This window comes from Nycticebus coucang, chromosome 2 (assembly GCF_027406575.1).
Source record: "Nycticebus coucang isolate mNycCou1 chromosome 2, mNycCou1.pri, whole genome shotgun sequence".
NCBI lineage: Eukaryota > Metazoa > Chordata > Mammalia > Primates > Lorisidae > Nycticebus > Nycticebus coucang.
The window spans coordinates 135,910,187-135,923,549 of NC_069781.1; the positions used below are offsets into that span (position 1 = coordinate 135,910,187).

Genomic DNA, 13,363 nt, shown 5'->3' on the forward strand with positions numbered 1-13,363 from the left:
AAAGGCAAGGAGTAATCCGTTAATCCTTCCTCTTCCTAGAAACTTCTGCCCCCCAGATAGCCACGTGTCTCACTTTCTCACTTCCCCAAATATTTGCTCAGATCCCCACCTTTTTTTTAGCGAGGCCTTCCCTGATGACCCTAATTTAAACCGGCACCCCCCACCCTCTGTCCCTTCCCTCGATTCAGTTTTCTCCACAGCATTAACTGCTCAACTTGGGGTTGCCCACTGTCTCCATGTGGGGAGGACTTTTGCCTGGTTGCTTAATGCTGTACCCCTAGCAGCCAGCTCACTCTGTTGACAAACTAGGTGTGGCAGGTGTTGGGAACAACAGCATACAAATCCATGTGTGATCTTGGCTTGAGATGCACCGTGGAGGAGAAGGCAATTTCAACCTGGAGCTGAGTGTGTGCAGGGGAGTGGGTGGTGGCGGCAGGGGGCACAGAGGTGGATGCGGTGCTGGGGGTAGTGATGGTGAAAGGATGGAGCGGGTTCTACAAGGGGTAGAACAGGCAGGTGCTGGAGGACCCGGTGGAGGAATTTATTCTTCATCAAAAGACTTTGGAACAAGAAGTCACCGGACCCAAATTTGTTTCAGAGGGACCCTTTAGGGAACCTGCAAAGGGCTGGCATATAGAAAGCACAGCAGGCAGGACTGCCCTCGTCCTGGACGAGATGAGTAAGAACTGCCACCCTCTCCCCTGCTAGGCACAACCCTGACCCCTGGGCAGAGCGTGCTGAGCAGCTGCTGGGCTCAGCAGCGGTGGGGGAAGAGGCCAACATTGCAGAGTGCCACTGAACCACTGGCAAGGGGGACGCTTTGCCCTCCCCTTCCCCCAGTGTAGACCCAGTGCAGGCCCAAACCCAGAGCTGGCCTACGTTCCAGGAGAAGCCTACCAGCTCTGGCTCAAGAAGCAGGAAAGGGGTCTCTGACATTCATAAAAACAGTATGGAGATCCCTCATTTATCTTTTGCTTTTTTTCTTCTAATTTTTTTTTCTCAGTTCCCTGTGGCCTAGACCTCAAATAATTCTGTAGCCCCAAGGGGGAATAGCCAGAAATTAAAGCTATCAAGATAGGGAAACTTCCTTTCCAGTCAGAGGAGCTGGGGTCCCGGGGTCCCCAGAGGCTGGGGAAAACCCTAATGCTCTCTTTTTCTCTCTGGCTTCTGGTTGCTGGACGTGATGTAAGTCAAGTCACGTGCAGCAAGGGGCGGCGTAAATGAAGCCCCCAACAATGCTGGCTGGCTGGGGGGCTGCCAAGGTGGAGCCCTGGGACCCAGAACTGTTGAAAAGGTTGCAATGAGGCAGGAGTTCGTGAGAACAATCCCTTATGAACTGTTGGGCTTACCCTTGAGCTCTCCAAGTATGGATCTGACCATAAATGGATGATGTACATAGACTTGGAGCACTGAAATACCATCCAAGAAGACTGCCAGAGACCCAGGCTGGCCACCAGGTGGCACCCATGAGCAACAGAGCCAAATGGCCCCGGTAGACTTTTTGTTGGAACCACACACAATCCACAGAGGTCTTAGGGAACTTGGAACGAGTGGTGTGAACACAACTGGGGAGATTATCTTCTAAAACAACAATAACAATATTCCACCATGAGATTTTTAACAAATGGAATCTCAAAATGATGTACAAAGTGCCTAAGATGCAATTCAAATGATTGGCACATGAAAAACTAGAGAAAGAGTCACACAGATACTGGAATTATTTGATAAAGACTTCCAAGCAGCTCTTACCAGTCTTTTCCAACAAGTGAGTGAGTATACTTTTGAAAAATATATAGAGTCTTGGACAAAGAACCAAATGTTAGAAATAAAAAAGTTCAATTAAAATAAAAAGCTCATTGGATGGGCTCAATAACAGAAAGGAGGTCACAGAGGAGAGAATCAGCAAACTTATAAAGAGATCAACAGAAATGTATCTGAACAAGAGACATAAGAAGGGCTGACAAAGGAAATTACTAGAAGCACAGGACCTGAAACAGTAACAAAAGGTGTAACCTGTGTGGTGCCTGAGTCTCAGAGGACAGGGAAACCACAGCAAGAAATGGCTGAAAGGCTGGTTTACAAGCAGGAGGCAATTGATGCAATCTAGTATTTTAATGGTATAAAGCAAAACAAAACAAAACAAACAGACAAAAAAACACACAAAAGTCCTTGATCTACATTGAAGATATTAAACATCAATGCATTATAAAATGCTCAGAAAACTTGGATTAGAAAGAAATTTCCCCTACCTAATAAAAGGCACCTACAAAAACCGAGAGCCAGGATTCTACTTAACTGTAAGAAACTTGAGTGCTCTCTCCTCAGATGAAGAACAAGGTCCCTACTCAACCTTTTACTGGAAGTCTTAGGCAGGCAAATAAGTCAAGAAAAATAGAAAGTCACACTGAATGGAAAGGAAGACAAAAAACTGTCTCTAATCAGAGACAACATGATCATATAAGTAGAAAATCCCAAGAACACACACACAAACATGCACACACACACACTCAACAGAATCCTCTGGGAATAAATGAGTTTACCTTTAGCTTCAAGATCAATACAAAAAGACCCAGAAATGGGTCAATACAGAAGTTTTGAGACATGGCCAGCTGAGGTAGCTCACACCTGTAATCCCAGCACTCTGGGAGGCCTAGGCAGGTGGGTTGCCTGAGCTCAGGAGTTCAAGACCAGCCTGAGTAAGAGTGAGATCTTGTCTCTACTAAAAATAGAAAAACTAGTCAGGCATCGCGGTGGGAACTTATAGTCCCAGCTACTTAGTAGTCTGAGGCAAAAGGATCGTCTGAGCCCAAGAGATTCAGGTTTTTGTGAGCTATGATAACGCCATGGCACTCTACCCAGGGCGACAGAGCGAGACTCTGTCTCAGAAAAGTGAGACAGACTGTGTCATGGCCCATTATTTCCAAGAAACACAGTTGACAGCGTCCTTTCTGAGTCTCCTGTGCAAGTTTCACCTTGCTCAGCTTATCAATGTTGCTGAGAGGATTTCATTTGCTCTTGTCCATGTGGCTTTTATGTTTCTTGATTTTTGTGTATTGAGACTTTTTAAATGACTCATATACTTCCATATACTAATAATGAACTGAAACTGAAATTAAAAAAAATACCACATGCAAGAGCTAAAAAAAACCTCTTAGATATAAATCTAACAAAGATGTGTATAGGATTGATATGCTAAAAGCTATAAAAAGTTGATAAAAGAACTCAGAGAAGGCCTAAATACCTAGAACTATGGGTATAATTCATGAATTGAAAGATACATCATAGTTAGGATTGACTTAAAGATTTAACCAAAATCCCAGCAAGACCTTTTATAGATTGAGGTAAACTAATCCTAAAATTCTTAAGGAAAGGCAAAGTAGGTAGAATAATTCTAACACTTTTGAAAAAGGAGAATAAATTGATAAGAATTCCATTGCCTGACTTTAAGACTCACTACAAAGCTATGGTAATAAATCTGGTTCAGTGTTGGCAAAATAACAGACATAATGATCAGTGGAACAGAACCAGCATCAAGAAATAGATTCCCACAAATATTCTCAGTTCTTTTCTGTCAAATGTGTGAAGGCGATTCAAAAATCCATGAAGGAATGATTATATTTTCCACAAAGGATGTTGAAACAATTGGATATCCACATGCGTAAAAATGAACTTAAACTATAATCTCCCATGATTATACAAAAATCAACTCAAATGGATCTACATGTAAAACATACAAGTAGAAAGCTTTTAAGAAACTACACATTGAAGAAAATCTTCATGACCTAGAGTGACGAAAAAATTCTTAAGATAAGTCACCCAAACCATGATCCAGAAAAGAAAAAAAATAAGTTGGACTGCCTCAAATTTAAAACTTTGTTCTGCAATAGGTGCCTGCTAAGAGGATGAAAGGTCAAGAGCAGACTGGGAGAAGACACTTGTAAACTGCGTGTCTGGGAAAGGACTTAGAGCACACAAGAGCTCTCAAAACTCAAGTGTAAGAAAACCACTCAACCCAGAAAAGGCAAAAAGAGACGTCTCATGAAAGAGAACATACAGGTAGAAAATAATAATAATATAAAAATGTCAACATCATTGGATATTAGGAAAATGAAAATTGAAACATTCAGAAATACCACCATATACCTATTCGGACAGCTAACATTAGAATTAAAAAACAAGACAGAAATACCAAGCACTGGCCAGGATGGGGAGCAGCCAGAACCCTCAGACATTGCTGGCGGGAATGCAAAAGGGCACAGGGCTCTGGAAAACAGGCTGACAGTTTCTTACAAAGTTAACGTACACTTACCAGGTGATTCAGTGATCCTGTCCCTTTGAATTGACCCTAAAATAATTAAAGCTATATTTGTAAAAATCCTGTTCTTAAATGCTCATAGAAGCTCTGGTCATAACTGCCAAAAATTGGAAAAAACTGACGTGCCCTCCAACAGATGAATGGACCAAAAAAGTGCAATGCATTTTGGGGATGGAATATTACTCAGCAATTAAAAGGGACAGGCTATTGACATATAACTCAGATGAAACTCAAAAGAATGATGCTGAGTGAAAGAAGGCAGTTTGCCAAGATGAGGCTCTCTATGACCCAATTTATGTGACTTTCTTGTGGAGACAAAACTAGTGATAGAAAACAGAGTTAGCTAAGGGATAGAATGGGAAAGGGTCCAACCATAAAAGATAGCAGGACAGAGAATGTGGAGGTGATGAAGGGTTTCTGTGTCCTAATAGTGGTAGTGATAACACAAATCTCTATCTGCATTAAAATTCATAGAACTAGACACAAAAGGTTGATTTTTCTGTATCGTAATTTGAAAAATAAAATTAAACAAAAAGAAAAAAGATGAGAATGCTTGCTTCCTATTTAAAACTGTCTAGAAACTAATACCAATGTTAGCGCTAGTTACAATGACAGATGATCTGTCTACTTTGAACATCTGCTCTGTGCCGCACACTTCACCATTTCTAATATTTGCAATAACTTAGTAAGGTGAGTTAGGCTCAACTCATAGAAAAAAATTCAAGGTTAGGGGAAGTAAAATAATTGTCCCTATGTCTCATAGCTGATAAGGGGCTGAGACTGGGCTCAGACTCGGATCTCACTGCCAAACCTCATTCCAAACCCACTTCTGTCTGGCATGGTGGCTCACGCCTATGATGCTAGCATTTGAGAAACCTAGTGGGGACGCCTGCTGGAGGCCAGGAGTTTGAGACAAACCTACTTCCCCACACTGCTGCCCACTTTAATAAACAACCACTGTGGAAACTGGCGGGGAGACATTATTTAATACAAATAGCAGGAAGTGAGAACTGCATTTTGATTCCCCAAAACCACAAAAATTCTCTGAGCACATTTCAGTCTAAACCCTTAGTTGGTTTGAAATTCTCGGAGGATGAGGGAAAATTAAGTGCTATGCTATTGCCATTGCTGTTTTCTCTTAATCCTCCAAGAGGTGGTTCTTTAACAGTCACCTCCACTCACACGGATGCACCAAAATTCACATTTTTCCCTGAGTGTCTTAAAGAAACACTGTTACTTACGATGCTTGATCAACTATTCACTAACTCCACAAACTGCAGTTTATAGATTTGGGGTTTTTTGCTTTTCTTTTGTTTTTTTCTTTGCGTTTTTTTGGCCGGAGCTGGGTTTGAACCCACCACCTCTGGTATATGGGGCCTACGCCCTACTCCTTGAGCCACAGGAGCCACCCCCGTTTATAGATTTGAAGCAAAGAGTGATTAGAAAATTCTTTCTTCTAAAAAATAAATAAATAAAGGAAATTCTCTCCGCTCACATATCTGACTGTCCCGAGAAGCTGCAACTGGCTCTTCCCTCCTGTTTCCCTTGTCCAACCACCATCAAACATAAATAAATAAAGTAAATCCATTTTAGAGAAAAGAACTTTAATCTTTGGTCTATTTTGATTACAGCTAAAAATCTGCAAACATCACACATATGGATACAGACTTTTTTCATGTAGCAAATGATCTTTACGTGACAAGTGGGGCGATGAATGTTGGCTTCCTGCTCGTGTGTTATTCCCAACTGTTTCCCGACTAGTTGGTATTTTTTCACCAAAATATTTGGCCTAAAGTATTTTTGTCTAAGGTCTCCAACAGAAGCATTTTCTTAAATTTTTCATAATTTCTGCTCCACTAAACATTTTCTTAGAAAAATAGGTATTGATAAAGCTTGACTCAATACCTTTACGATTTAATATGAGGTGAAGCCCAATTAGTGTCTGATGCAATTTTTATTATAGAGTTGGGTGATCTATTCCTATTTCATGCCCCAAATAAAGATAAGAATAACAAAAATAATTTCATCATCAACACTTTCTGTCACTTTTGAAGGAGTCCAAATACTGTCTAAGCACAACTGTTGTTGGTCAGGTAACAGAAATCTTCTTTTCTGGAAGGTGGTCATGCCTGAGGATGGTGTGGGGGGACAAGGAGGAGGGCTTACCTTCCAGCAGGTCTCTGGCCAGACCAGGTTCTGCCCCTGTGGACCGAACAAAGTCTGACAGGACTGCGTCCATATCAAGAGTCATATGATCATGTAGGAGTGTTGCCCAGCACTCGGCTGAGGTGGGATTCGGAAGCAGGCTAGAAACCATCCATCTGCAGGAAAGGAGAAGAAAGGCCACTTACCAACCAGTGGAGACAGGTGTGAGTGTTGCCATTCACAGAGACTCACTGGAGACAGGTGTGACAGCCACCATTCACAGAGACCCAATGAAGACAGGTGTGAGAGTCACCATTCACAGAGACCCAGTGGAGACAGGTGTGAGTGTCACCATTCACAGAGACCCAGTGGAGACAGGTGTGAGTATCACCATTCACAGAGACCCAGTGGAGGGAGGGAGAAGTTTCCATCTGCTGCCTCACATTGTTGAACTTGTTTGGGCCAACTCCTTTATTCTTCATGCAAATTATATTATATTATAAAAGCCAAACTAAAATATAATCCCTTTCCATATGCCATGTGAGAGAAGGGATTATGGTCTGAGTATTTCTATCCCCCTAAAATCCACCATGTTGATACTTAAGCCCCCAGTGATAGTGTTAGGAGGTAGGGTGTCTGGGAGGAGATTGGGTCATGAGGGTGGATGCCCTATAAGTGGCATTAGTGCCCTTATAAAAGACCTCCAGAGAGCTCCCTTCCACCATGTCAGGACACAGTGAGAAGGAGCCAACAATGAAGCAGGAAATGGGCCCTCACCAGACACCAGCTCTGCTGGCGCCCTGATCTTGGACGTCCACCCTTAAGCACTGTGAAGAACACATTTCTGTTGTTCATAAATCACCCAGTCTACAGTCTTTTGGTATAGCAGCTCAGACAAACTGGGCAAGGGATTGTCACCCACTCTAGTGCTTCTAACCTTATAGTCTATCGATTCTAATAACAACCAATGGGGGAACAAATGAATAGATTTTTAAAAATGTTTCGAACACCCGTGTGTACTTAATTTGGAGTCACTAGATTTCAAATCTTCTTCTGAGATGTACAGATGTGTAACACTTCCACAGTGTAATGTGTGTTACCCTCTACCTGCCAGTTATGCCTTTATCAGTGCACCATCCCCTTGCCCTTGATCCTCACCCCTCACCTGGATATAAGGAAAGACTCCAGGTTAATCCTTAGTTGATTAAAATACCAGACTTGTTGAAGATGACTACTAAATGATCTGAGTTGACACGTTCACAGCAGCAAGCCAACAACATTCTTAAGTTAGATTTCCTAAACTGAATAAATCCCAATCAGAGGGGAACACTGGGGACCTGGCAGCTTGACCACAGCTGACTGCAGCAAACTGCTTCTGGAGAAAAGCTACATGCTACAGTGACTCCCAGGTGAACTGTCTGGGGCCCTCTGGCAGGAATTCAGTCACACTAATAAAGAGCAAGAACATAGCACGCTCCCTGAGTGGAGGACTCAACTACAAGGTGAACTTTACACTAGAAGTGAAAACGATGTAACCTAAACATTGGTACCCTCACATTAATTTAAAATAAAAAATTTACAGAAAGTATTCATGTACATGAAAAAAAGAGCAAGAATAGCCTTCTGTTCGTATAGATAAGGGGTCAGCAAATCATGCCCCGTGGGCCCCATATGGGCCTCCACTAGCTTTTGTATATAAAGTTTTACTGAAACACAGCCATGACGGTTCACATTGTCTCTGGCTGTTTTGCACATGGCTGGGTTGAGCAGTTAAACCAGAGACCATAAAACCCACATGACAGGAAATATTTACTTTCTGGACTTTCACGGAGAAAGTTTGCTGACCCCAGTATAGATGATGGGAATGTTTTTACTAGCAATCGTGCAATTAATTTTGCACACTGTGGGGCAAGTTTGCACCCCATGGTATTAATGACGATCCTTTTTTCACTTTTTGGAGAGGACAGCTGGGTGGGCTTTGCTCGGTGGTGTAGATTCTGGGGCAGTGGCTCGTGTGTTAGGGCTGGGCACTGCAGCCTCCTCTGAGCTCAGCTCTGCTGGCTGGCTGTGACGCAGTGCTCCACCCTGCAGAACCCTCCTGTACCTCCGTGTAAGAAGGAACACAAGCTCACCTAATGCACAAGATCCTGAGGACCCAGGGCGTCAGGCGGCAAGGTCTGTAACCTTGGGGACCTTCACTTTGATTATCCCAGCTGTAAACAGCTCTTACTTGGGTATAATGTTTTGTTGGTATGGCTGGAAAATGAGAAAACTATCTGACCTGATGTATGTGGTACCAATTAGGAAATCGCCTTCTTCCTTCCCTCCATGAACCGGGGCCTCGGCCGGGAGAGTCTCTCCTTTTGTTACTGCCACCTGGAGACAAATCAGAGAAGAAGAGTGTATTACTCTCCTTACCCTCAGACAGAGGCTGAAGCCTTTGCTTCTTGTCACAGGAGACTGCCACTGGGTTGGGGCCCACTGCCCACGGCATGTCCTCTGCTGTCCTGGGCAGCACAGGCCCCTCTGCCTGCCAGTTAGTGGCCACCAGCTCCCACGCAGGGGGTGGGACAAGGGTGTCTTGATTCTCCTCGTTTTGGCAAGCAGTTCTTTTTCTTTTTTTTTTTTTTTTGTAGAGACAGAGTCTCACTTTACTGCCCTCGTAGAGTGCCGTGGCGTCACACAGCTCACAGCAACGTCCAGCTCCTGGGCTTAAGCGATTCTCTTGCCTCAGCCTCCCGAGTAGCTGGGACTACAGGCGCCCGCCACAACGCCCAGCTATTTTTTGGTTGCAGTTTGGCCGGGGCTGGGTTTGAACCCACAACCCTCGGTATATGGGGCCGGCGCCTTACTGACTGAGTCACAGGCGCTGCCCAGCAAGCAGTTCTTTTTCAACTGAGTGCCACTTTCTCGGTGCAGAGCTGTTTTCAACTTTACCAGTGAATACCACATCAATCCCCTTAACCTCAGCTATTATGGTAAAACACACATAGCATGAAATTTACAACTTTAATCATTTCCAAGAGACATTAAGCATATCACATTGTTGTGTAACCAGTATGACCATCTCTCTGCACTTCTTCATCTTCCCCAAACTGAAACTCTGTCCCCGAGAAATGCTAACTCCCTTTTCTCCCCTCCCCAGACCCTGGCACCCACATTCTACTTTCTGTCTGTGATTCTGGCCACTCTAGGGACCACATATAAGTGGAGCCACACAGTATTTGTCCTTTTGCAACTGGCTCCTCAAGGTCCATCTATGTTGTAGGATGTATCTGAATCTCTCAGCGCTAAGGCTGAGGGCTGTTCCAGTGCATACACAGATCACATTTTCTTTATCCTCTTGGCCATCCGTGGACACTGAGGCTGCCCACCTATGGCTACAGTGGACACAGTCTCAGCCCAGGGTGCTGTGCTGTGGACCTGACGAGCTTTCCCCACTGTGGGAGGGAAGACTGCGCTCCGTCTCCTCTGCAAGTTGCCTTTCCTGCAGAAATTAAAAGGTGGGCTACAGATGAATTTTTTACATAGGAAAAAGCCACTGGGCACCTCCACTTCAAGACCTATTTTTTTGTTCTTTTTTTTTTTTTTTTTTTTTTAGAGACAGAGTCTCACTTTATCACCCTCAGTAGAGAGCTGTGATGTCACAGCTCACAGCAATCTCCAGCTCTTGGGCTTAGGCAATTCTCTTGCCTCAGCCTCCCGAGTAGCTGGGACCACAGGCACCCACCACAATCCCGGCTATTCTTTTGTTTTGCAGTTTGGCCAGGGCCAGGTTCAAACACGCAGTGCAGTGTGGGGTCAGGTGGCTGGCCCTGTCATCATTCCCTCAGGGAAAAAATGACCCCACCACTTATTGTCTGTATACACCTGTGTGCTATTTCACCTCTCTGTGCCTCAGTTTTCTTGCAATAATAATAATAATAACACTATCTCATAGTTATATGAAATCTTAAGGAATTCATGTATGAAATGTACAAGTGTACTATACAGCTCAATAAATGTTAATGATTTACTGAACCAGTGAGTGAAATCTCAAGTGGGATGCCGAGACATCCCTTACCTTCCTGGTTCTGAGGGACAGACTGCTGCCGCCAGCCTGCTCAAGGCAGAAGGAAGGGCCTTCTTAGAGCACCATGGCTTAGGGTCACAGAGGCTCAGTGCTAGATGGGGCTCCTGCCTCCCAGGCCATCCGCCCCGAGACCACCATGTCCATGCATCCCAAAAGCCCCCAGTCTTCCTGAGTCTGCAGGCCACTGTCATGGGGCTGTGTGAGAATTATGAGCCCCCCTCAGATGTGCAGACAGGTGCAAGCCTCAGAGACTGACCGCCAGACTGCGGAGAGGCAGAGGGGAAGAACTGATCTAATCAGAGAGAACACAGCTGCAGGACAGGGGTCCCGCAGGAGAAAGACCAGAACTGCTCAGGACTGATTTTCCATGAACTTCTTTATCAATAGTGCCCCAATAAAACATGCCTGCGTTATACCGGGTGTCCATAAAGTGCGTGTACAATTTAAAATAGTCGGCCACTTTAAATTGCACATGAACTTTATGGACACCCTGTATTAGCCTGCAGATATAACCAGGATTGGAGGCTGACAGATGGGAAGAATGGAGACCCAGATTGAGGGTTGGAGGCAGAGAGGCTTGTGGTCTGACCTTGGGGGACAGGCAGAGGGAGATTGTGGTGACTGAGTGACTGGAGTTTGCTCTCTACCGCAGAGCAGCAACCAGGGCTGTCTTCTGCTGCGTGCACATCTCTCAGCTGCCTGAGAGCCTGCGTCCACTTTTATCTTACTCTCCTGGTCACAGTGCCTGGCAGGCAGCAGGGTCAGGGCTCAGGCGAGTGCCCGCCACAGTTACGGAGCTTAAGCAGGCGTAAAAGCATTCAGGAACGAAGAATAATATTTTAGTTAAAAAAAATTAAATTGGTGCAAAAATATCCTTGATGAACAATGTATCAGTGTTTCACATAAAGGCAGAAGCAGTGTGACCGTTCTTCCTTGCTTCAGGCTCTGCTGAGCTGGCAGGCCAGCTGCTGACTGGGGGTGGGGGGCTGAGTGGACACACAGCACAGCTGGAGACACTGACGCTCAGAGAGGGCAAGTGAACGGGAAGCAGGGCCCTTGGCCAGGTCTGCCTAGTGACGCAGTCTCCTGGACATGGAGATGAAGGATGAGGGAAGAGCAGGTCCGGGGTCGAGCACAGGCATGGGGAGCTGATGCCCTGGCTGGGCGTGAACCCCGGACTCCCTGGGAGGGTTGCTTTGTTTCTTGCAGCCTTGCTTTACTCCTCTGAACAATGAGGGTGAGAAAAATCCTGCCTCTAGAACTGCTATGAGGATAAAATGAGAGACACAGAAGGGTGGTGCTTGTGGCTCAGTGAGTAGGGCGCCAGTCCCATATACCATGGGTGGGTTTGAACCTGGCCCCGGGCAAACTGCAACAAAAAAATAGCCGGGCGTTGTGGCAAGCGCCTGTAGTCCCATCTACAATGAGGCTGAGGCAAGAGAATCACCTATGCCCAAGAGCTGAAGATTGCTGTGAGCTGTGATGCCACGGCACACTCTATGGAGAGTGACAAAGTGAGACTCTGCCTCTAAGAAAAAAAAAAAAGGAGAGAGGACACGGAAGAAATGTGCTATCACTATTATTTAACACTGACTTATAATAAAATGACTCAACAAATGTATTGTTCTGGAATTGGGAATCCCTCTACCCCATGTCCCACACTCTCAAACAGCCCTGTGGGAAGGAGGGTGGCAGGCTTCAGCCTCACCTCCCCGGGCGCACCACGGGAGCAGCTCACAGACATACGGGCTCTGTTGGGAAATGAGCTGGATGTCGGGACTCAGATGCCAACATTTTTCTTTCTTGATGTCTGCTTGGTTCATCCCTTGCCAGCTGCCATTGTGGCCTGAGGCAGTGTGCTGGACTTGGGGACACAGGTGTCTATGGATGTCACTTTAGGGAAACACACTTCCCAGGGCATCTTCCTGGTTCAGAGGGAACTTAAGGGAGCAGGGGGCCCTCCAGTGGAGGGGCTGAGTTCTGGGAAGTGCAGCTCTGAGGAGCATTCCCCAGCACAGAGCACTTACCAGGGACAAAGCTTGGTCACGTACTTTACCCAAGCCCCACAACACAAGCCAGATATGAAGACGCGTCTGAGAGTAATTTTGACTGTGACAAGGCATTTTCTCCAGAAAATTCAACCTGCAAGCCCTGGATGAAGAGGGGGAGGGCTTCTTACTGAAGAATAGGACAGCTCTGGCCAGACAGTGAGGCAGGCCTACCTGAAAGTCACTCTGAGCTGCTGCAGGGCCCCCTTGGCCTTTATCTTTTCGTTGGTGAAGCTAAACTCTCAAATGCCCCACGTTGAGCCTTCCTGGGGCCTGGGGAAAGCTCCAGCAGCAAGGGCCAGCAGTGCCAGGAGCCACTGCTTGGGCCCAGGGCTTGGAGGAGCTGACGTGTGGGTGCTGAGCTTGCCACCTGCCCATCAGGTGCCCAGGGTGGGGGCACACGCTTTAATCTGAGGGCCACTGCTGTGCCCCATGCAGCTTTCAGAGCACAGGTGGACACTGGGTGGCTTAACTGCCCTAAGAAAGTAAGATGCTAAAATTTGTAAATGGCATGTCAATGCCCTAATGGCTATCCTCATAAGCTTAGATTTTTTAGGCTGAGAAGGGAAGCACAGAACGAAACCATGGCGTATATTTAAAAAGTATTTTTCCAGTGAAAAATGTTTAAATGTGTATAAACATAGGCAGAAGAGATAATTAATGCCCGGGTACCTGTCACCTGGGTGTAATTAGCAACTCTTTGCTAACCTTGTTTCTCCTCTGTCTCTAACAAGTATCCTTCCCACATTATTTTGAAATAAAATCCTAATAATGTATTATTTC

General features: G+C 45.4%; 1 protein-coding gene across 3 annotated transcripts in view; it reads right to left on the reverse strand.

Moving 5' to 3' along the window:
- OTUD7A (OTU deubiquitinase 7A) overlaps positions 1–13,363 on the reverse strand; it is a 315,275-nt gene that overhangs the window by 96,041 nt on the left and 205,871 nt on the right. For all 3 annotated transcript variants that reach the window (XM_053581980.1, XM_053581982.1, XM_053581981.1), the window contains exons 3-4: positions 8,742–8,836; positions 6,482–6,636 (exon numbers count right to left, since the gene is read on the reverse strand). In XM_053581980.1, the coding sequence (XP_053437955.1) occupies positions 6,482–6,632 (151 nt within the window). In that variant the 5' untranslated portion in view covers positions 6,633–6,636; positions 8,742–8,836. The remainder of the gene's footprint in view (positions 1–6,481; positions 6,637–8,741; positions 8,837–13,363) is intronic.